Source organism: Anas acuta, chromosome 1, assembly GCF_963932015.1.
Source record: "Anas acuta chromosome 1, bAnaAcu1.1, whole genome shotgun sequence".
Taxonomy (NCBI): Eukaryota; Metazoa; Chordata; class Aves; order Anseriformes; family Anatidae; genus Anas; species Anas acuta.
Window position 1 is genome coordinate 9257733 of NC_088979.1, and position 24550 is coordinate 9282282.

The 24550-nt window shown below is 39.3% G+C and overlaps 1 protein-coding gene across 7 annotated transcripts in view; it reads right to left on the reverse strand.

The window, feature by feature from the left end:
• NOX4 (NADPH oxidase 4) overlaps window positions 1–24550 on the reverse strand; it is a 122589-nt gene that overhangs the window by 58464 nt on the left and 39575 nt on the right. For all 7 annotated transcript variants that reach the window (XM_068668686.1, XM_068668510.1, XM_068668573.1 and 4 more), the window contains one exon: window positions 13686–13746. In XM_068668686.1, coding sequence (XP_068524787.1) covers window positions 13686–13746 — 61 coding nt within the window. The remainder of the gene's footprint in view (window positions 1–13685; window positions 13747–24550) is intronic.

Genomic DNA, 24550 nt, shown 5'->3' on the forward strand with positions numbered 1-24550 from the left:
GCTGAGCACTGAGCTGATGCCTTCATGCAAGTAACTGTCATGACTCCAGAGCATCATTCTTGGGCTAACAGTCACATCATCTCCATCCATTGTGTGCATCACCAAATCTATCAAACATCAATATGCATCACACGCATATGTGTACTGGTATTTTTAGCCAGTTCTGTAAGAGTTATATATTTTATACATATTCATTTGAACAAACTACAAGCACTCTTAATTAAACTTACTTAAATGTCAACCACAAAATAATAGAATTAATCCCTTCCAAGGCTAAAATTTTGCAACCACTGTAACAGTAACACCACCAGGCTCTGGGAACTTCTTCTGGGGATTCTGTCTCTGTATATTTGGTCTCAGTTTAGACCCTATGTACGGGATAATTTTACCCTCTTACTGCTACAGACACAGCTTCATTATTACATTCAACTATGCAAATATTTCATTGTATAATAACTTGACAGTATCACAGAATGATAGAGGATGGGAGGCACCTCTGGAGATTGCCTAGTCCAACCTGCTGCTTAGGGGGAACGAGAGCAGGTTACTCACGGTCCTGTTTAGTTGGGAATTGAGTATCTCCAAGGATGAAGACTCCACAACCTCTTCGAGGAACCTTTTCCTGTGTTTGAGCACCCTCACAGTGGAATTTTTTTTCTTACATTTAAAAAGAATTTCCTGTACTTCACTTCCATTGCCTCTTGTTCTCTCAGTGAGGAAAATCCGTCTCCATCTTCTTTACTCCCTCCCAAATAGAACGATAGAAGGAGATAGGATGAGATTTTGGAGGGAGCCAGTGGATACCATGAGACTTGGATTCAAGACCTAATGAACCCATCCCCTCTGCAACATAAGGGGTGATTTAAGGTAGGTAAGATTATATTTTATCTTCAGCTACTGTTTTTTTGTTTGTTTGTTTTTTTGGGGGGAGGAAGATGATGCACAAAATGCTTTGCATACCCAAAACACAAAGCAGGCCAGTCTTGTACAAAGCACTTCTATTCCATTACACTAGAACAGGAGGGAAGCCCTAGCAGATTTTGGCCCAGATGAGGGTACCCCTATACAGACATCACTGCTAAGTATGTTCCAAGTCTTCGCGCTGCCTCATTTCTTAAAAATCACACTGAAGTTCACTTACTGTTGTATCAGCAAGTCTGGGTATTGGGGTGTGTGTGTAAAGGATGCATTTTTACCCTGAATATCAGTATTTTGTGCTGTTGCCATAGTCTTTGTGCCAGCTGTGCTGGCTAAACATTGTTTTTTCCTAGTTGGGTTAGGGAAGGGAAAATGTTGAAGACAAAAGAGTTTGCAAAAAGTTTCCTTGTTAATGTTTGTACACTCTCTGCCTTGTAATGTGAGGTAGCCCTGAGATTGCCCAGCCTTTGTCCTGTACCCTCTTCCCTCAAAACATAGCTGAGAATGATGTTGCTAATCGCTGAGGCTTAACCTCTTTTAGTGAGGTCACTAAGCATATCAAGCTTCTTTGACCTCAACCCAGCATCTGTTAGATACAGACATCAACATTCAGTTCTTTGCAGCTAAAATGTGGGAATACCTACCCTAAAGGTGCTACCTTGCTCTTGCAGCCTGTGCTGAGAGCCAGCCAAGCTGAAATCCAAAGAATATCCAGACGCGTGTTTGGACACACCAGCACTGATACACTTCCTTGGGGTGGAAATACCTTCAATCCCTGTCTAGCTGACCACTTAGTTAAACCAAAATGCTGCAAATAACAGTAACAAGGCTCTTCGTCCAAGAAAAGATGAAACAAAGTACTGAGGGACTCCATTTATATATAAAAATCATTTCTCCTGTGATTTCAGCTGCCTGTCTCTCTCAGACAAGACATGCAAGTTCTTTTCTTGCACTGAAGCATAACACAGGATAAAGCGATCAGAGCTCAGCTGGATCCTATTTTCTATATAAATTTTGCTAGTCAACTGGGGATGATCCACTGGGAAGAAATGCAGAATTCTTCCGAAGATCTAATCACATCTGAGACTTCAATCTTATAACATCTCTCAAAGGGCAATATCAAAACCTTAGCAGGAAATCATTTGAATGACTGGCAAATGAAATGAGCCATTAGATACTGTTTTTCTCTTTTCTTTTGGATAGGTGATAAAACCTAATGCACACAGGATATCAAGAAATGAACCAGAAGTTTGGTTTAATTTCACCCTGCTGTGAGCAATCCTGTTATTTCTTCTTATATCTGAATTAGAGAAGCCATTCTCGAGTACTTAAGCCAGCCCACTCCTTGAAGATGAACTACTACATATAACCTAGTCTGAGTAGTTTTATTTTACTCTTAATAAGTTCTTAAAAATACATATATTTGCAGTACAAGCTATAGTGCAGATTCTTAAAATCTGCTGCAGGATTTTCTATCGGTTTGTTGTCTCAACCTGTTAAATATAGTGTTACGAATGTCATGAAATACTAAATAAACGTGTTTACATGACAGAAAGTCTGTTACTAAATGTCTTAGTATATCAGGTCAACCGAACAATTGTTCCCAACCCTGAATGGGCCAGAAAATCTTGAAAATGTTACTACATAATACTACATTGATAAATGTTTTCCAGAACAAAGAACCAGTGGTTTAACATGATTTACATCTCACAGTTCCTCATATCACTGTAAGGAAACGTTTTCAGTTGTACTTTACTGAAAAAAAAGTTATTTTGCCTATTCTTCTAACTATGAGATGCCCTTAGATATCTGAATGTTTGATTCCTTTAGCTACCCGCCACGACCTGCACATAGCAATGCATGGATGCACCATCACCGCTTCAGCAATACAAAATGGCACAGAAGTAATAAAGCCCTCTGAATGCAGAAATGGCACATGGTGGCACATATGTCTTGAGAGGTATGGGAGGCTTTTAAAGAAGTATTATTGTTAAACTAGTTTTTTGGATTAATGAAATGTTATTTTATTTGGAAACTACACTGAGAAAATTTCATTTCCATGCTCATTAATAATGGGGCACAATTAGCATAATCTCCTCAACCCATTACAAAAAAATGCAAACATCAAATAAGATAAGTTATAAAAACTTCTACCTTTAGTTATATATTATTCTGTTTTAAACCCGTCAGAGCTAAGCTCGAGAGACAGTCAGCTAACACAGTAAAAGTGAAATCCTGGAGGCAAAGCCCTGTGCTGTCAGGCTGGCACCAGCCACTTGGCAGAGCACAGTAAAGCATCTCAGATTCCTCTTTGAAACCATGTGTGGGTGTCCATGGCATTTTCCTTGAGGAAACGGCACTTACAGAGCTCACAGTGAATAAGGGAATGTTAAATTGATGGGAAGGACTGGTCCTACAACTTGCTTCTTGCAATGACAAGCACAAATTGCCACTGATGTATTGTCATTTCCTGGTACAGGAGGAGGCTTTTCAGACACTCTAGGTGTGCTAGCTATCAGCAATAACCCACTAAAATCATCACAGCAGCCACTTCAGCAAAACTCCAGCTACCAATAATCACCAAAACTCCTCTTCTCCCCCAATCTACCCTTTCAACACTAAAAAAATCTGTCAACAGCTCTATGTAAACTCTCCTCCTGAGTGAGTTCCCCTTGTCCAACACCTACAGTTCAAAACCATGCCTATCTGGCTTCACAGTCCTGGGCTCTCCCCCCCAGCAGAGAAGCTTTCTCTCATACTCAATTAGTACAGCACAAGTCAAATTTTTCTGGTTTCAGGTAAGTCACAGATCCAAGCAGCCATCCATTGTTTATCAGCTTCGACAGAGAAAGGTTCCCCTCAAACTACTAGAAACACAATGATGCTTTGCATAAAGCACTGTCCGAATTTTACTCTCAGAGATGGTCAAGCATTTTCAATCCAAACTTGTTAAAGATAGCATATTGAAATCTTAAGAGGAAAAAAAAAAAAAAACAATCAAACAAAAAAACCCACAACATTAAAATGTAGTAAAAAGTCCAAATGCTGAAAGTAGGAGAAAGTGTGTGTGCATGTATATACAAATAAAATTTAGTACTTCATGCAAGTCACAGTGACCAGTAGAGTTTTCCCATGTGTTCATCTCTTTTCCCAGTTAGAGTTGCCCAGGACTGTATCTAGCATGATGGAAGTGCTTTCTCTCTCCAGGGGAGAGACCATAGCCTCTTACTGCAAATACACTCTACATCGGGAACCCAGCCAGGAGAAGATAAAGAAAGCTGGAGACATACAAATCCTAATATGCAATGGGGACAGCATTTGCAAGTGATATTTTTGGCTTTCAGACAGTATTTTTGGCAAGATGAATTCTTGGAAAAACAAACAATATTTTGTATGGAAAAGGTAAATCAACTTTTAAAAAACTGAAGGGGGAAGGAGGGCATCTATTAATTTACCAAGCCGTTCTAATGTGTACATTTCTCAAGGAAAAAAATAGCTTTAAAAAGTAACGGGGAATATTATTTCATTCCCTGCTCATTGCTTTGAATTTGCTGCCCGTTTGTAAAACCTGCTGAAGGCTCTGCATGCCTGAAAGCCTGCCTGTTTTTTTTTCCGGCTGTTTCTCATTATCTAATAAAAGATATTACCTCTCCGTACAAAACTTGCCTCTCATGGAATATTATTCTGTTATCGTGTATATTGGACTAATCTGGTACAAATGTCACAAACTATATAAATAAAAAGCATCTTGATATCCTTTTTTAAGCAAGCTCTGACACTTTATCTCCATTCTTACCAAGATGTAGTTTAAATAAAGAAAAAGAGGAAGAGCAAGACCTCAGCTGAGCTGCAGAAATGTGGGTTATAATGTCAGTGAAACAAAATACAAGCTGCACCCTGCCTATCAGCTGCTGCACTTCATACCAACACACTATTTATTACTGTCATGACACACTCTGTGCCGCACATCCCAATGCACAACATAGCAATCCCATTCACATTTCGGCTAAGTGAATTCCCTCCTACAGATTCTCCTTGAAGCATATTAGTTAATAATTAGATAATTGAGTCGTTTGTCTCATTACAAAATGCCATGTTCAGCATGTAATGTGCCATTTCACATTTTATTCATGATTCAGAAATGCTAGAAATTTACCTTGCAGCTTCTCAAACTTTATTATAGAGTATTTACAACATTTCTGCCTTGCCTTCTTTTGAAATTTCAAAGCCTGATTAAGAGATAAAAATCAGGTTTTAGTTATAAAAGAATTTAGATCACTGACACTCACAGAAGGATGCTCTTTGGTTAACAAATGGATTGCACTGGCAGTCTCACTCCATTCCCATTAGGAATGTGTCTCCACAGAGGTACCTGCTTGAGGTACACAGAGGTTCACACAACTTGAGGTTCACAGCCCAGTATAGAGCTCTGCTAAACACGTATTTTTGTGTGTGGATTAAGCTCATGTAAAACGTGTAGCCATAAACCTTGTTAGGTAAATGTTTCTACTCTGTTTACAGCAGAAGCCAAAATATCTGTTGTGACAAGCATAGAAACCTGCTGCTGGCCCAGTGTCATGACATGATGCTTTCAGTGCATATTCAGTAGTTTGGTTGCTCTTTCCTTGAAGGAAAACGGGTAAGGGACATTTCTGAGGCTGTCACACACTCATTTTTTCCATATAAACCTGATTTCTGCAGCTGATAATTATATAGTTGGTTGGTGACTGTTTTTTTAATAGTCTTTACGACAGATCTCCTGGGGAGGCCTGGGACAGAGAAGAGCTGTGCTTGCAAGATGCTCCTCAAAAAGTGTTGTATCTCAGACTGGCTGCAATGCTTCACAGAAAGAAAGGAAAGAGAAACAAAACAAAACAAAAAACAAATTCTCCAGCTAGTGCAAGTCAAAGTTCTGGAAGGAGCAACAGGAAAGTGTGCGCTGCCTGTGAATGGAAAGCTGTGTTGCCAGGGGCTGTAGGGATCTGATGCAGAATTTGCCTCATCTGAAGAAGACTATCACTGATGATAATGCAGTTTGAGGAGATTTTGCAGCTGATAATTGCAGTTTTAATGTGGTCTGAAGTTTTGGGTAAGGACACACAACTGGCCAAAAGTGGGGTAAATATACTTAAAGAGTGAAAAAGAAAAAAAAAAAAAAAAGTAATAAAGGAGAACATTAATATCATTCCAACAGAGAGTTATACAATATTTTGTATGTAAATAGGATGAAAATGTAACTTAGATATTACTTGATCACGGTAACATTTGCAATATTATCAGAGATTTTACTGAGAACCACAACTGTCTTATACTAAGCGTAGAACAAATTCAGAACAAATGATGTACCCTCTCTCTTCCCATCCAAGTGTTAGCTAAGGCACCAACAGAAATAAGCAGATAGGTAAGAGAGGCCAAGGAATACAAGGCAGCATAATAGGAAGTCATCTCAATAGCCCAGGAACCACCAGCTGTTGGCAATCTTTACAGCACAGGAGTGCTGAACTTCAAATCATACCACAGCCCACATGAATAACGACAATGCTGCTGAACGGTGAGACTAATTCTGTATTTAAAAAGACTGTTAAAAGTGAAGAAGGTGTATACAGAGCCAAATGAATCCAAGGTCTCAAAACTTGAACCTTGCATAACAGATTGACTAAATGGACAGCTCAAAGGTACAATGCTCATTTTCTGTATTTGCACCAAAAGGGGCAACAACAAAAAACATATTTTCCACTGGTGGTGGTTCTTATCCTGAAAAGAAGGAGGGAAATAAATATTTTTTTTAAAAAAAGACAGAACACTGAATTTCGGGAACCATCACAGAGCTGAACTTTGTTCACAGAAAGGTCCTATGGACATCCAAAGGTTGAAGCTGAAAAAAATCTGCTGACTAATTAAATGCCAACTTTTATTTCTGGCTTATATGAGCTTCTGCACAGAAAATACTATAAATTACTATAAAATTCTAAAACATCACGCAGGAGCTGGGAGCACATATAAGTAACTGTCCCTGATCATGAAGTCTATAAACATCAACAGTTCCTACAGCAGCCATTCCTATCCTTTTAATGTTCCCAATCTGAAATACTCTCTTTCTATTTCACTACAGCACTTTCACAATCTGTTAAGAAAGGATCCCAGAAAGGAACCCTTTAAATCTACCTTTAAGATATTTTAAATAACACTTGTTACTAACTATTGTGATAACTCACAATTTCAAGACTGATTTGGGTCTGCATTTTTCTTCTGTCCGAGGGAGAAGTTTCACTGAACTGGGAACAAAACATTAAGTTGTTTTGGAAGGGATTCCTCAGCAAAACTTGAGTGACGTCCAGGCGAGCAGATTACTGCCCCCAGGGAAGCGCAGGCATGGATGTAGAGCTGGCATTTTGTTGTGAACTCTCCCACACTCTGGAAACCGTTATACACCTGTTAAATGTGCTCATACAAAGGAACCAGAAAGTCCAGCTAGACTTCGCTTATTAACTGCAGCCATGTTCTTCTGCACAGAAACTGCCACAAGAAAGGGACTTCCCTAGGCATCAGGACAAAAATTAGCAGAAAAACAGGGAATGGGCAACTCCAGAATGGCAACTTTGTATCTTAACTAGTCAAAGACAACATATAAACAGTGATTACAAAAACAGAAATTTGCCTGGAAGCCCACTCAAATGGGCTCCATATGTCCTGGAGCCCTTCTATTTTGTGACTCTATTTTTAGGTAGAGAGAGGTTTTTATCTGTTTTCACTACATTCATTTAGATGCCAGCAGCTGCTACACACTAGCATCCCAGCCTTCATTCCTGTAGTGCATAAGGGTACTTAAAACATCTGAAGCATGGCAAGGAAACATTCAAACTTTGTATTTTTGGATCAGCTCCTAACTACAGCAATATCCAGGCATCCTGTGTATATTATGTCAAAACATAAAAGTAAGTAACTTATACCATTCGGACATGTTGTTTTCCATAATCATTACATAATTAAACAGAGGCTGAGATATACAAAAAGGCAGATTACACAAAACAGGATGCTTGAATAAAGTAGAAGTTTTCCTTCAAGGGAAACTTATGGCCTAACAATTTTGATTTTTTCCCCTGCAGAGGTAAAACTCATGAACTGCACAACTCAGAGTTGACTCAAGTTATACCAGTTGTGGTGCTAAGTCAGCTGGAGTTCAACTAATGTCAAACAATCCAACTCTGAAGTCAAAAATTCAGACATGTTCATCCTCAGCATTAATTCTTTACTCAGAGGAAAGGGGCTTTCAGCATCAAGCCAGTGAACCAAGTGTTATCCTCCTTCTCCATTCTCTTAATCCTGCCTTTAATGAGCTTGTTTACAGTCATAAATCAAAAAAAAAAAAGTTAATAGTAATAAAGAATAAAACTAGTATTCCTTATGGCATGCTCTAGCTAATTATATTAAGGTATTTTAATCTCGCAGTAATGTAACAGTATTGCTTTTATTACTAATGTCAAATTATATAAAAAGAAACACAATTAAACCTTTTTAGCACTCAATTCTGATACCTTCCTCAGAAGCGTACATAAGATTTACTGGGTAGATAAGAATCAGTAGTTGTGAAGTTTAGCACAGGAAAAATAACATCTATTCAATCCCTGCTGTCGGCTTCCAAAACCACATTTGGATTTTGCTGGAACAACCACCAGTACCTCATCATTAACACCTTTACTGCCAGGAATTTTCATGGAATAACTAAATGCAACAAAATCCATGTTACTATGAAATGAAAGAGGCCCAAATCAAACAGAGCTTGAGGTAATAGAAAAAGAGTTGAGCAATAGCTCACTATAAGTGACTAGATAGCTTTAGAGAAACTTGGTAGTAATTATCGTGATCCTGGGACAGCCTTGTCACATCCTGAGGGCATACTTTGTAGTCATATTACTCCTTCTTGTCATCTTCTGCTTCACACTCCTCCAGTCTGAATCAAGATCCACTGAGAATACAATTGATACCGACTGAATGATCCACTACTTCAATATCTCTAAAACCATCCCCTGGGTTACTGAAAATAAAATACTGTTTCTTTGCTAGTTCCTATACCTGCTGATAAATCCCAGCTAAGTGCAGCAATGCAGAGTTTTGGGAAGCTTCAGATCTTCTCTATATTAGGAGTGGCAAAAACTTAACAGGGTCATGAAGATTGTCCTCAAAGATTTGACTCCCTGGCCAGGCAGTTTAGGTCATGCCTCCTTCGGACACTTAAAAGGCATGTTTATTTTTCTTCTGGAGAACATTCAAAAAATCCTTACTCCATCTCCAGAACGTCAAACAACTGCATTAAAAATTATGTCTGTTTAAAAACAAAAAGGTTGTGTTCTGTACTCAGGTTTTAGTCCACAGGGAGTTAAACAAGAGCCATGTTTTCATACATTTGCCATGTTCTGTAAAAACAGTTTTGTTCTTTTTAACCGAAAAATGTTTTTTCCTGAAACTTCTTGCTCCAAATCTGAACCTTCCAGAAAAAGAACTGTGACAATATCTGGCAAAAATTCCTATCAAACCACATCACATTCAAAATAAGACAGTCAGTACCCCAAGGACCTCATGACCACATATATCCTCATCTCCAGCAGGAAGAGCCAAGCAAAGATGTATTTTCTGATGAAACCAAGAGTTTTCTACATAAATGCTTTGGTATGCTAAAATATACCTGTTCTGGTTCTACTTCAGCACCTCTGGCTGCCACAATATGGCATATATACCTATGGGACAAAAGTCTCAGATTTAATGTGTGGCATTAACGTGTAATTATGATACCCTCATAAAAAATACCATGCGGCTCAGAGTGGTGGACAGGCCTTGCAAACACCTCTAGGACCACACACAACTGAAGAGCAGGCTGATGTCACTACAAGATAAAAAATACTGTAGAGCACAGAGCAGCAGCAGTGTTTTAAACACAATCCCCCATCAATTTGTACCAGCAACACCCTGCAGCATAACAGCGGTGTTTTATGGCCTTAAAGCACACAGTTCACCTCAACACCTCTGAGTGCTGTCTACTTGTTTTCCACAAAAACATGCTGCATGGCTTCAGAAGTCTGTTGTTTCAACATCATCAATATTACTTTCTGTCTAGCACCCTGAAGTTTGTCTAGTGAATGAGACACATTGTCTTGATACACCGCTGTGTTTTTTCCACTGCTGCTGAGCGGCTGGACACATCGGGCATGGTCCACGGTTTCTCTTTTTCCCTCTGGAGATGCCAGATGGAATGTCAATTTCAGACTAAACAAGCACTGGTACTTGAGGCAGCAGCAAGGATGGAGGAAGCACAAGCCTGATAGGTGACAACACCGAGTACAAACAAGACAGTAAGCAGGGAAAAAACAACTTTCAAGAAATCCTTCTGTAAATATCAAGCCAGCTCATTTTTCAAAGCTAAAGGAGACAACAGAGACATGAGAGAAGCAGAAAATAAAAGGTGTTTAAGGGGAAGTTAATAGCAAAATCAGATGTTTATCTCATCTCTGGATCTCACTGGTTTGATCCACACACACAAGCCCTTGCAGGGCTCTCAGTGATCCTTTGGGGTTTAGGCTCCCATCTGCCAGCTCACCAGCAGAAACTGCCAGGCAGCTGCACAGTAAGACACACTGGCGTAGCTCAGAGGAAGAGCTAGCCCAAGCTGCACGGCTTCAGGTTTGCAATTACTGGAGATCAGCCACTGGAAACGCACTGTAAATTGAGTGCCTAAGTCCTAACAGGCTACCTGAGCAGTCCACAGCCGCAGGTTTTACCTCTGCAGTACCAGATAATTGTGTTACTAGCGTGAGCCACCACAATGCCATAATATGTTTTGTTAATACAACAGGCTCTGACTTAATTAATCATGTATCTGTAATAGTAATAATTACATTATTATTAAACATTCTTTAGTGGGTTTGTAGGAGCTGTACCGCTATGCTCAATACCCATTGCACATGGTGAAAATTGGAAAAATCATGTCAGGAACCTTTAGGTGGGAAAAAATCACACCTAAGCATTAATTAACTAATTATCTCTAAAGTAGAGATGCATATCTAGGCTCTCTTTACAATCAAAGAAGAGAAAAAGGCATGCCTGGGGCCTGGCCTGTCTCATCCTAAAAAAGACACAGCAATAGGTCAGAAGTCTACAAAGGGAAGCAGTTCAGGTGAAAGTACCTACACAGGCATCTAAATGCACATTACAGGAATACTAGTGCCTGTGTGTCTCTGTTTTCTGTAATGAACATGAAAGCTAAGCACAATACAGTTACTAATACCACCATAACACAGATAAGAAATGAAACAGCTCAGATCTGTATTGCAAATTTATCTCAAGAATGCTGCTGCCTATATAGAAATGTTGTGCCTTTATTGAAATTGCTCTTAATAAGGGCAGGTTCTCAGCTCTTCTAAACTCAGAGAGCACCATTTTATTTTGACAAAGCAAGAAATACATCACTTAAGGATCTGGATTACTCTTAGTTTTGCAAAAGCCTCAGAGCTATAATTTCTGAGGTTTCTTCCTCTCTTCCCTACTTCTGTCCCACATTTTGTGATATTCAAATTATTGCTTTCAAAAGCAAATAGTTACACTATCTGAAAATCTACTAAGTATCTGTTCCTGTGGAAAAAAAAATAAATTCTAAAGTGGCTGCTTTCTTTCAGAAGCCACTTCTTGCAAGCTATTGGATATCCACAATTTTATGCATTGGGATATGGACAATAAATGATTTTCCCTTAACAGCAACTTCTCATCAGTAGTTGACAATTCGATTACCTCTTATCTTTCTTCTTGACGTGCAGTTGCTTTCCCAACCTATAAAACAAAGTCACTAAGGCCACAAGGTATTCTATTCAATTTTCAAAACACGAGATTCAGTGTCAGACACTTGACCTGAAACATAACTCGCAGAATTGGTTTGCCAGCAGTTTGTATCCTCAGCTCAGGTCCTTATGGCTAATGGAAGGAAATTGTTCCTCCTCGACATCTCCGAGGTGCAGGCAGCAGAAGCTAAAGCCAGTGAGAGGAGCAACATCTCAAGTGAACCAGTCCTCTGCATTTCACAGCATATCTGCACTCTTCTTGCATCCCTTTAATTTAGGCTTGTAATTGAGTTCTCTGAAATAAATTGCTAACTCTCTTTGGTGTCAGGCATAAACTGTCAGGAATGTGAAAATGTGATACAAAAGAGAATCTGAATAAATAGGATAAAGGTTGAGAGAATAGGTTGTGAGAAGAGCTTAAATGACAGCATGCTGCATAAAAACTCCCCCAGACCAATATCGTGTCTCCAGGAGAGGCCATTAGAGCATGCTTAAGAAAGATTATAAGGAATGTGGCAAATATAATAATCCTTCCTCAGTATCCTCCTCAAACAGCCAGAGGATTAGAGACCATTAACTGTCACAGGGCTTAAGGGAATGAGTGAGAAGAGGGCTCCATGGTACAGATTCAGGGTAAATGGCTGGGTAAACAGCCTGATTTCCAACAGTATGTTTGACCCAGGAAGAGATGTCCTTGTGTAGCCAAACTACAACAAATGGTCCCTGTAACATAACAGTGTCCTAAATCTTACACAATCCTACCTAAGGCAGACCTGCTTCATAATGGAGAATGTAGATACTGAGTCGGAAGAAATATCTTTAAATACTATTAAAGAGCAATTTACACCACAGAGGCAAAAAACTTTCAAAGATGCCACTTTATTTGGAAAACCCATTTAGCACTTCTCCACCCTACTTGTTCCAGTAGCCTACTGTCCTCTCCCAGGTAGGAATGGTGTGTAATAACAGCATATTGGGGCAGAACCAGGGATAATCAGGCCCATATCCTGCCTCTTTCTTGCCAACATCCTACATTTTACGGAAGAACAGAAAATCAGGGTAATTATGGATTATACTTGCACATGACATTACCCTCTCAACCCTTGCCTATTAAAGTTTCAGAGACTTCCACAACCAAGTAAGGACTTGAACCAGCAAGTTGAACTTGGACGTTCATGGACTTACTCTCCTTGAATTGCTCTAAGTCCTTTTAGCATGACAAATTAGTTTGACTCTGTTCCACAAAAACATGAGCTGACACAAATTAACATAGAAAACATTTCTTCCTAAGAAACGAACAAGATGGTGTTGTGTATTTATTTTCCTTACAAGGAAATGCTATGCTAAGCAAGAAGAAAGTCAGCTGCCAAGCAATGATGACAACTATCACTTGAGCATAGAACTGTGACAGGGAGCAGGAAATTACCATTTTGCTGTGCAGGGAATCCTGGTTTACACCCCTGGTCTGGAGGACATTCAGAGACCAATGGAAGAACATGGAAGAACATGAAAGCAACCTATAATCTCACTGTACCGTGGGCGTTAATTAACCTGGCAGCCATCCAAACTGCTGGCATTAAAATCCTCTTATCTGAGGGCTGCACATTTCAGCATTTCTGCAGTCTCTACTGTGCACAGAGGCATTGTACAGCAGCAGCAGGCTATCAAGAAATAAGAAAAAGAGGCAGAAACCAAGGAACACTGCAAAGTATTTAGTTGTGATCAGAACATCTGTTAGTAGTTGGAGAAACATGCTATCTCAAGAAATGCACAACTAAATAAAGCAGGGGTTGCATCAAGAATGTAATAAGTACAACTTTGAGAAAACAAGCATAAATGATCTCTAGTGAGAGTATGTTGCAATCAAGGTAAAATTGTGCTGAAGCCAGAAAGTTCAAGTAAAGATACTTGTCTCTGAAAAGGAATTGTTTTTCTACATACCTGTCCAGTCTCCTACTACCTTAAGGTGGACCCCAAACGTTGCTTTGGTATCTGTAGGGCACTAAAAATATTAAATATATTAAGGACCACTTCTGAGTAACAAGAAAGTAACAAAATGCATTCAAAATACAGTTGTTAAGACAGAACCTGGTGTAAACAGGTCAATCCTGAGGAGCCATACCAGCAGCTATACCCTTTAGAAAGCAAGTCAAGCATTAGTTCTGTTCATGAAGCCAAGCATGGCTACTTTCTACTTGCTTTTAACCCTTTCTTCTGGTCAAGGGAGTTTGGGATGGATTCGTCCAGGGATGTGATTTGGAACGACCACTTCACCAAGCATTACTCAACAACGGTTTCAACGGAGGATGCAGCAGTACAGAAGTACTTCCCCCTCCTACCAACCCTTCATTCAAAATTCATTCAAAAATCAGGAACTGCCCCATCATCCATAAACCATTGAAAGAAACATATTTCCTTTAAGACACTTCTGCTTCTTGAGTGTCAGGGCTCATAATTCCAAGTTATGTGATCATTCTCACAACTGCTGTTTTCTTCTAAATTAATACCAAGATTTTGCTGCCCTTCCCAGGAGCTTAGAGTTCAAAAAGGCAAAACACCATATTGCATGGCATACCATGAAACTGCTTTGCTGCCACTATTCTCTCACTCTGCACCTATGCCCTCACCTTGATGCTACTTAGTTGTGACTATCAATAAATGACCTGTTATTTACAGCCTTATCCACACCATGATACCTAAAACCCTCCAGTCAAGCCATGTCAAAGGTCTGAAGAGCCTTCTCAGCTTCATTCGTTATTAGACCCCGGGAGACTTCTACCTCACTGGCTAGACAGCTTTTGCAGGTACACTGAATGGTTTCACACACAAACAGGACAAGCAGCTACTCCTTGAACAAAGATTCTTCACTTTCCTTCTATAAACCAACACGAATTGGTTTCCCTTTGTCAAAAAATATTATTACTGCATTTTGACGCCTTTCTTAGAAGCAACCTTTTAATGATTGATCTAAAGTCCATCACGAATCCAACACCCAATCAATGCCATTTCTGCTTCTGTTCTTCTCCTCCTACGGACAAATATGAATGCTGAAGAGAGGGCTGAGATTCTAGGAACACAACTACATTTTAAACAATGGAGGCTCCAGGAGTGAACCGAAGCCTCAATCATCCACCATGCTTGAGAGAACATTTCTTGGCTCTGGTCTGGACCATTCCCACGAGCTTTCTCAAGATAATCTCTTGTGGAGTGTTAAACCACTGGCCTCAGGGCTGAGGATCCATTCCTATCCCTCCTTATTTAGTCGTAAAGAAGCAGATAAAAATTTAGTATTCACTACATCTTGGCAAACCTAGAAGGATTACAATGTCCCAGCCAGTCACTTCATTTTTATGAAGGAGAAGAGCATTCATGTTAGGAGTACTGATCACTACACAGACTCATGTAATTCCTTGTTATGTTTCAAATTTTCCTACAAAATGTTGGTACAGATACTTATTTCAGCCAGTCTTAGCCTTCAAAAATAAGGCATTAAGGGAGGGATTCAGGAAAACTCCATATAACAAGGCCTATGTTCTTTGTGGCTGGTTACACTGTCCTCCAGAACAAAAATATATGGAGCAATTCTCAACATGAAAGTAGATATGCTGCCTCTCTGCTAGAAAGAAGTATTCTAGCTGCAAAAACATCTGTTCTCCTGGGGATCTCTGTAACAGCCTTTAGCAGAGTTTATTTTTCAGTCTGGGTTGTCCTATGGTTCCCTGCGTTTCACAGGAGACTAAGTGATTTTCTTAGTCCGACCATGAAAAATCCCAGGTCAGCACATCTTCTATAAAGCTGCCTGTCATTCCCTCCTGCCATTACAGTTAATGGCAGGATACCCCTTGACTCAAGTCGAAATAGGTTCAAACCTATTATCCTTTACACTACCCTTGGGACTAACTCTTTTCTGCACTACTTTGAAAAATTATCCAATAAAAAAAGAGAGATTTATTTCTCTTTAGCCTCTAGGAAGCCTATTTTGATATTTATAACTGGTTATGAGAGTTCCTCGGAGAGTTCTGGAAAAATCTTATTGTGCTACTAAATCTTACCCGAGGAAACACCCATCACCAAGGCAACACAGTGTGAAATTCCCCATGTCCAAGAGAAAGAAAAATTGGAGATGGTCCAGCAAAGGGCCACCACAATGATTAGGTTGAAGAACCTGACATACACAGAGAGGTCCAAGAACATATGTGTCTAGCCCCAAAAATGAAGGCTCAGAGCAATACTCAGAGTGATCACTGCCTTCCAACACCTAAAACAAAGCTATAAAGATGGAGATGCTCTCTTCATCACCATGTGTGACGGCAGGACAAGGGACAAAACTGTTTCGGGGAAACTCATTCTGTATATAATTAAAATATTCTTCACTGTGAGAACAAGTAAGCATTAGAATAGCTATTCCAGAGAAAAGGAAGAATTTCTCGTGCTAATTCAGCTTCACAGATCCCTGGATAACCTAACCGAAGACCCTTGCACCAGAAGGTTGGGCCTCATGACCTGCAGAGGCCCCATACAGCTTAAGACTGCTACAATTTGAACTTTTGTAATTTGAACTTTTAAATTTTTATCTACAATTTTATGCACAGAACACTTATTTTATGTCTCTCATCTCCATAAACACAGTAAGTCTCCCAACTGTAGCTTTTTCCAGGCTGTTAAAGAAGATTAAGAAAAATATTCAGACAGCTTTTCAGAAGTTGAATGATAAGATCAAGTTAACTTTCATGTGTCATTGACAGGCCATTGAGAATGTGAAATGAAGTGCAAGGAAAATATTGTCCTATATATTTAATTTTCTTCATGGAAGCACAGAATCATGGAATAGCTGAGACTAGAAAGCACCTCTGGAGACCGGCTAGTTCAACCCCCCTGCTCAAGCATGGTCAGTGAGAGACAGTTATCCAGGGCAATGTTCAGTTGTGTGTTGATTATCTCCAAGGAAGGAGCCTCCACAGCCCTTCTGGGCTACATGTGTCAGTGTTCAACCTCCCTCACATTAAAAGTCTTCTTATGTCCAGATGGAACTTCCTGTATTTCAGTTTGTGCCCACTGTCTCATCCTGTCTCTGTAAACCGAGTCTGTCTCTGCTTTCTTTACGCCCAGTCAGGGAGCCCCAGCTCTTTCAGCCTCTCCTCATAGGAGAGATGCTGCAGTCCCTTGATCATCTTCATGTTTGTGCTCCCCTATGTCCATGTCTCTCTTGTACTGGGGAGCCCAGAAGTGGACACTCCAGGTGTGCCTCAGCAGTGCTGAGCAGAGAGCAAGGATCATTTCTTGTCCTGCTGGCAATGCTCTGCCTAACACAGCCAGGCCTTGTTTGGTGCAAGGGCACATTGTTGGCTCACGTTCAACTTGGTGTCCACCACCACCCCCAGGTTCTTCTCTCCAGAGCTGCTTTCCAGTTGTCAGCTCCTATCATGTACCTGGGTTTATTCCCCAGGGTGCCAGGAGCACGACTTGTTTTCAGCCTACCTCCCAATCTATTCATTTAGTCCATGCTTCACCAATCTCTCTATAAGGATCAGCATCAAAAACCTTGAGAAATATTATGCCCATTTCACATACCTAAGTCTCTGATCACCTATTCCATTTGATTTGCAATATTTCATCTTAAAAACACTGCACAGCTAAACACTGCTTCATGATCCTTATTACTGTCAGCTCATACAGGCATTTAAACTGATATCTATTTATGTTCAATAAAGTAAAAGTCAAGCACAAGCTGAAGTGCCCTCTTGAATTAGAAATCAAGAGAATAAGTAAACGAGCCCTGGTAAAATAAAGGCTATCAAGGTGGCCTCAGCAAAATGCATGACGTCCTCTCTGCAGCTGTGAACAAGAACAGTAAAATTGCTTTTAAAATGTGTTTTGGCAAACAGTGCTTGGATTTCCCCCAGCTCCTTTTAGTCTGAAGAGTCCTAAAAACAAGCTAGTGACTACTAACAAAACTGTGGCAAGAGTTGCATGCAGCCCCTTATCATCTCCTTATCCCAGCACACCAAGAGAAGATTATTAAGATTCGCCAATCCTGAAATAATAATAGCATACAAATATATTTATAAATTGGGGAAAAAAAAAAAACACCTCTCGTAGTTTATTTTCCTTAAATAAACACTGTTTTCCAAACTGGAAAACAGTCTATAATAAGAAAGAACACTGGACACTATTAAACAAAATGTCACATGTTTTTCAGTAGTTCTTTCTGCACTTTGGAGAGCACTGCTCTGTGCACTTTCTGCACCATAATCAACCTCATTTGATGCACTCATTTGATTAAGATGACACAATACACAAATTAACTGTAGCAGATAGGTATAATTATGTGAAGCTTTGTTAATTTTATTCTAACCTCAAGCTATCCGTATCTTCAAAAAGTGAAAGATTTTACAGGTAGGAACGTCTATGCTAATCAGGTTATCTACACCAGCATTTGGCCAGCCTCCAAAAATAATGAAGACCAAAGGAATTCTGTTAAATTTAATAGAACTGTGCAGATTTACACCCCTGGAGAAAACAAACTATGCTCTTAGCATAGGACGTTGGTAGATTTTCACAGAGCTGTTAATCACAAGTGAGAAAGTTTATAATACATATTTTTATTGTAGTTTATGCATGTATTTTCACAGTCAGAGCAGTGAAAATAGTACCTTGTACATAGAAAAAAACACATATGGAATACAGATTATTCTGTATCTTGACAAAAATTACCTTTAAAAATATTTTCTTCCTATTTTTTTTCCCCAAGCTAACTGTAATACAAATGCAAATTATCACATAGGGAATTAGCAACAGTCCCTGGAGAACTTTATGCTTATAAATCAGCAAATGAACTAACACTTACTTACCAGTGGTTGTAACTCTACTATTTATGTCTATACTGAGATAAAATATAGATGATAATTTTAATTAATAATCTTAATAATTTAAGTAATGAATGTTTAACTCAGTACTAGATTAATACATACTTGAAACGTATTTTATCAGCTTTACAGACTGAACACAATTCTCTGCTGTCCTCTATGCCTTGCTTTTATGTGAATATATAAAGTGAGTGAACTAATTACTATGAGATCATAGTGGTAATACTTTACACCCACTTTATATTGGTATAAAAGTCTCCTGGAGGTGATGAGAAATGGAGAAATCTGTGCATATGAGAGCACAACATATAGCAAATGAGAACTATGTTGTCGGCATCTGTGTTTCCAGCTTAGAACACCCCAAACATTTATCACTACTGGTATCCATTCCCAGTCAAGAATCCAGTCCACAACAATAAACAGAACACATCTTATTGAAATATTAATGATATTAAAAAATACTGGAGTATTTTAAAAACATTTTTTTTAGACCTTGGGGTGTAGGAGAGTCAACAGCAAGCTAGCAAGAAAAAAGAAATAATAATAATTCCTGAAACTTTCTAGCTCTTTTCTACCTTTGTCCATATGAATTGTGAAGAGATATGTTTTTTTTTTTTATTTATTACAGTGCTGTCATGGACACACCAGAATAACACTGGAGAATATCTATTATCAGGAAAGAGGAGAAGAGGGAAGGGGAGAGAAGAAGAGGGGAAGGAAAGGGAGAAGAGGAGAGATCCAAGCTATGTACCTTCATGCAGCTGTGTGAATAAAGTTCCTTACAAGTTCCTGCACAGCTGCACATTTATCTACAGGCTGGGCAATTCTGGAGATACTGTACTCAAACTGATGCACCACAGCAAACATCAACTTCTGTCTTCAGTGCTGTAGCACTGGTGGCCTGAATTGTGCCCAAAGATTTTAAGATCTGTGCCACAGCTAGAAGAGCAAAGAAAAAGCTCATCTTCTCCAGTGTCAAGAACTATAAAGATCACTGCAGAATTTGTTCAAACAAAGGGAAAGCCCTTCAAAGGAAGCTTTCACTTTGGGAAAAAAAAAAAAAAAAAAAAAAAAACACACCACATGATATGATTCTAATATGGAGTTTGCAGATACCCTGGCAGGCACTGCAAACACTGCTGAACCCCTGCTCTGCTTCCACGTTTCTGCTGTCTTGCCAGCGAGAACCAGCTGTGCTGCAGCCCCCTGCTCCTTCAGCCCATCCTTGTTCCTGACTCAGACAAGCCCTTGCACAGATCAAGGAAAGCACATAAAAGACATGAAAGAGGCAGAACTTGTCAACTGACAAGAAAACATGAACGTCAGGAGCTCAGTAAGCTGTAGCTTGTCTGGCTTCATACAGAACTGATATAAACATTCCTGGAATGATTCATCCTGACATTAGAAAATGAAGAGGAGTGATGACAAACACAGGCATGCTATATAAAGGTAGCCAAAAAAATAGTAGCTAGACTTCAGTCTGACTCATAGGAGGTGAACTCTGTTACACTGGGCTACCCCTCTTTTAACTAATGAATCCCATACAAAGCAAATTTCAAGGGAAATAAAGTTCACGTGCAGCATTTCTCTTTTAAACACATCTCTGCCTCAGAGGCTAGGAGATTGTCTAAAATGGCTCTGTTTATTTTTCTGCTTAGGGTTACTTTACAGCTTAGATTTTGTCTAACAGCTCTCGCTGTTAGAGACTTGGCCTTGCAACTAACCTTACTGGCAGACATTAGCAGACATCATAACATCTCCGAATGTGGTGAAATCCTAACTATGGAACGTGATTTAAGTATCAAGGGTGTCTGGGTGATCGAGACAAGACCACCAATGAATACTCACTGCCTCAGCCAGAGCCCTCCCACTGCAGAGCTAGCTTCTTGTAAGCAGTCCAGCTGCAGAAACATATCCCAAGCACTTTTGCCTTTCACTTTCCATTCCCTTATACTCCTTGTTGTCCAACCCCAGACACCTGCAGGCTGGCTAGTGGAAAAAACACACCGCAACACTGTGGGATGCTCAGGATGCATCAGTGGTCAGCTGCAGTGCCAAGAAGGATCATTCTGGTCATCTGGGGTCTAACTTCTGTAATGTAAACCACAAACCCACACCCTCTAATTCCTATGAGTCCAGAGTTCAGCATTTGCTACTTCACTCCCGGCAGCCTACAGTTGTTAAATTACTCTCAGTATTCAAAACATTTTTTTAAATCTCAATCTATGAGCATTTGTTCCTTGATTTCACTCTTGGGCCAAGAAAAAAACATGAATTTTTACTGCAGAAAATGCCTTATGACTGTAAATAGACCAGTAATTGTAAATAAAATACATATTAACTTTAAATAGCTCTATTTTTACACAGCCAATGCCAGATTTCAGAGGTGATCAGCCCCTGAGGCTGTGAAATGTCCAAAGAGGAAGTGGAGATTCAAACACAGACTTTGGAAAAGACTTCTGAGAGGTCTGAGATACCTAACAGATTTCGTATTGCATTTCAGAAATTGATGTTCATATTAATTAAATAATAGGCAAAGTCTTTGTTTTACAGTAAGCTTGCAACAGATTCACCCCATAAATTGTTGCTGCTATAGATGCACTACTAAGCAACACTTACACGCTGCAGCTTAACCAAGGTAAAAATCTTGCAGTCTACTCCTTCATCCCCAACAGATGCATTACGCTTCCTATAATGTAGTAAAAATATATCAATCCTAGCAATATTCAGCCCATATAATTTAGGCATTTCAAGTTGCTAGCTAGTGGTTAAAACAAACCACTACTGTACTGCAGGCATTTGTCCCTGACAGAGCAAAAGGCAGCCGAGCAGTGTTTCTGCCCAGGATTGCCTCTTTGAGTCCTCCAAGGGCAACCAGACCTAGTGCCAACCAACAGCGCCCTGAATTGACAAATGCATGAGCAGGGAAATGGAATGGCACCACAGGCTCCTTCCATCATCCCTAAGCAGACACTGTGAGCTGCCTCTTGATTTTAAGACAGCAAGAGAGAGGGTGTTCCATTTCCTTTAATACTTCATCCACGTATTAACTGTACTAATGCTCAGAAGTTCCGTTTCTCTTTTTCATCTTGAGGTTTCTCCTTTACTTCCTAGACCTTTCTATAACCTAACCTAGAAACTAACCTAAAAGCACTGCCTCTGATGGGAGAAAAACTTCTCTGCTAAAGTCAGTAGAGACTTGTTATATCTTGTAAATTTACTTTTACAATATCAAAAAATAAAACTGCTCCTGAGAGGGATCTGACACCTTCTGTTTAAAGCATCTGCAGAAGGAAGGCATAGGATTTAGTGAACTTGGATGTAACAATTTCTTTGTTCCCTCAATCCAAAAGAATCAGATTTAAATGAAAATGGATGTTTACTTAGGGTTTTTATACAGACCCCAAAACTATTAAGCCTAAAGCCAAACAAACCAAACAAACAAGTCTAAGGAAGTACTTAAAGGCATCTGAAAGATTAATCTATTCTATTTTTGTTTTACTTAAATTCTTTGTCAAGCAGCTGCTAGATTTTCTACTTCTATGAAGAGCAGACATGCTCTAGGGATTTCTTCAGTTTGCCAGCAAGATACTTCACAATATCTGCATCTCCCTAAACACTCCGTAAATCATCTTATAAAGCCAAGTTTCATAACCATTTGCATAAGATATTTAACAAAGCTTACTAGAATGTCATCATGTTAGACTGTTTTTATTGTATTTGTCTGTCAATATGAACTTAGCTCTTGATGTCCTTACATACTTTTTACTCAGGCAAACTTCCAATAACTTCTCAGTTTTTTTGATATAGTTATTCACAGTCTTGCTCCTAGGCTCTTCCTGCAGTGAATAGTTTATGGTACAACGCATGTGTTTCTTCATCAACTCCATAAACTGTTCGTACCCTCACTGATGAATTCTAGATTACCCAGGGATAAAGACAATCTTGGCTCTACAAAACACTGTTTTTCTCTTATAAAATCAACTATGTTACAACAAGTAACACTGTTGTTTATACTCATGTACTATTTGCTGAGACCTTCTTTCTAACAGCCCCAAACTGTAAATGGGCACATCACAGCTATTGGCTTGTAATCCCATCCTGACCAAATTCATTTGGTATCTGGATTTAAACAGAGATAGGGAGGGAATAAGGACAAGTCATTCACTGGGGAAATAAATAAATAAATAAAACTTACAGGTAGAAAATGTACAAATAAACAATGGCTTAGAGACATGTAGGTTCAGTACCATAATTTGTCATGTACATGCAGAAACCTCTTTCAGCTAATTCTCCTACTTATTCTGAGATGATTAATGGACTTAGGAGTTTCTCTGCCTGGGGTTCAGTAATTATTACAGTTTTAATTTGGATATGAATCAAACAATGTTCTCTTCCTCAGTAACGTATATTTGGATTTTTTTCTGTAAATCTGCATATCTGCATATGCAAACTTACCCTCTCCCTTCCTCAAAATTCAGCTGTGACTGACTAAAAACACACACATGAACCTCCCCCAGTCTTGTCTGGTGTAGTAAACGTCATAGCAAAGACTTGGCCATCCATGCACATGAGTGAAGAATTCAATCCCTGAGTAGTTTTTCATTTCTTACTCATACTGAACTGTATGGTGGAAGCAAAGGAAGAAAGATGTTGCATTACGCATCCTCCTCATGTGATCTGCTTCCAATTAACCATCTCTGAAGAAAGACAGAGACCAACAAAAGGACAGAATTTCTTGAATCTTTTCATTACTACTCTTCCAGATTCAACTTCAGTTGGATTTAAAAGCAGTTTTGTTATGCAGCACTGATGTGGGAGAAATCAGAGCACATTATAACACAGGAGAGCACTTCTTGTTTGAAACAGAATTCTACTTGCTGCTGGTAGGTGATCCTCTCTGCAAGATCTGAAGCAGCAACCACTGATGTTAATATAGAGCAGGTATTTCATAAAGACATGGAGCGTTGAGTGCTCTGGTTTGGTTTATTTTTTTGTTTTATACGTGCCACTTCCATGCCATCTTCCTCTGTTAATTCTGTCTTGTGAACTACTCATCGGAGAGGATACGCAGAGTACATTTTGAACACAGACACAAAGAAAGCTCCACAAGAGTTTACGCAAGCTTTTGAGTATCAGCAAGATTAACTTGAGATACACATATGATTTTATTTTAAGAACAAGTTTCTGAGGGACAACTCCAATACTAAAACAGTACCATTTGAAAAGACATCAAGCTCAGGATATATATCTTTTTCAATGACAAATGAGGTCCTGGACAGCTTTCTAGAGGCAAGTGAAGTACACAGGCATTCACTCAACATATGTAAGGTTCCACTGTTCTCAGGATAAAGGACGTCATACTCTTCCTCTACAAAGAGAGTCAATTTCTTACAATGTAGATGAACATCTTTAAATTAACTATTTTCTCAATAATGGGTGACTTTTTAGCTGTTTCCAAAAGGGATTCTGGATGCGTAAAGGGGAACTGCAGGAGGGGAAGAGGAATCCTATCAATGGTGCTTGTCAGGAGAAATGATAGTGAAAGGAATGAAATCTCTACATGAAGTCAGGCAGTGAAGGCTGACCTACATAGACCAGGTAATCCTTTTCTCTGACTGAATTTAGTGGGCTAAGATTTACAGTTTTATCACTTCCAACAAAATGATATCCTGAATTTCAGAGAAATTCAATATGGATTAGTTGCCTGAGTGATTTCAGTGAAGAAAGAAATTGAGGTCAGTTCACTGAAATCACTAGAAAATCACACAGTGCAGAACTGAGATCCCAGAAACTCCTAAAGTCTCCCTCCTCTCCAGCACCCACAGCATCTCCAGCATGCACTCTAGCACCTTCACTAGTCAATGCAATTCATTCAGAGGACTTAAGTTCTTGGCTTCTGTCCTGAATGTCTCTTGAAAAGGTCTCTCTCCCTCATAC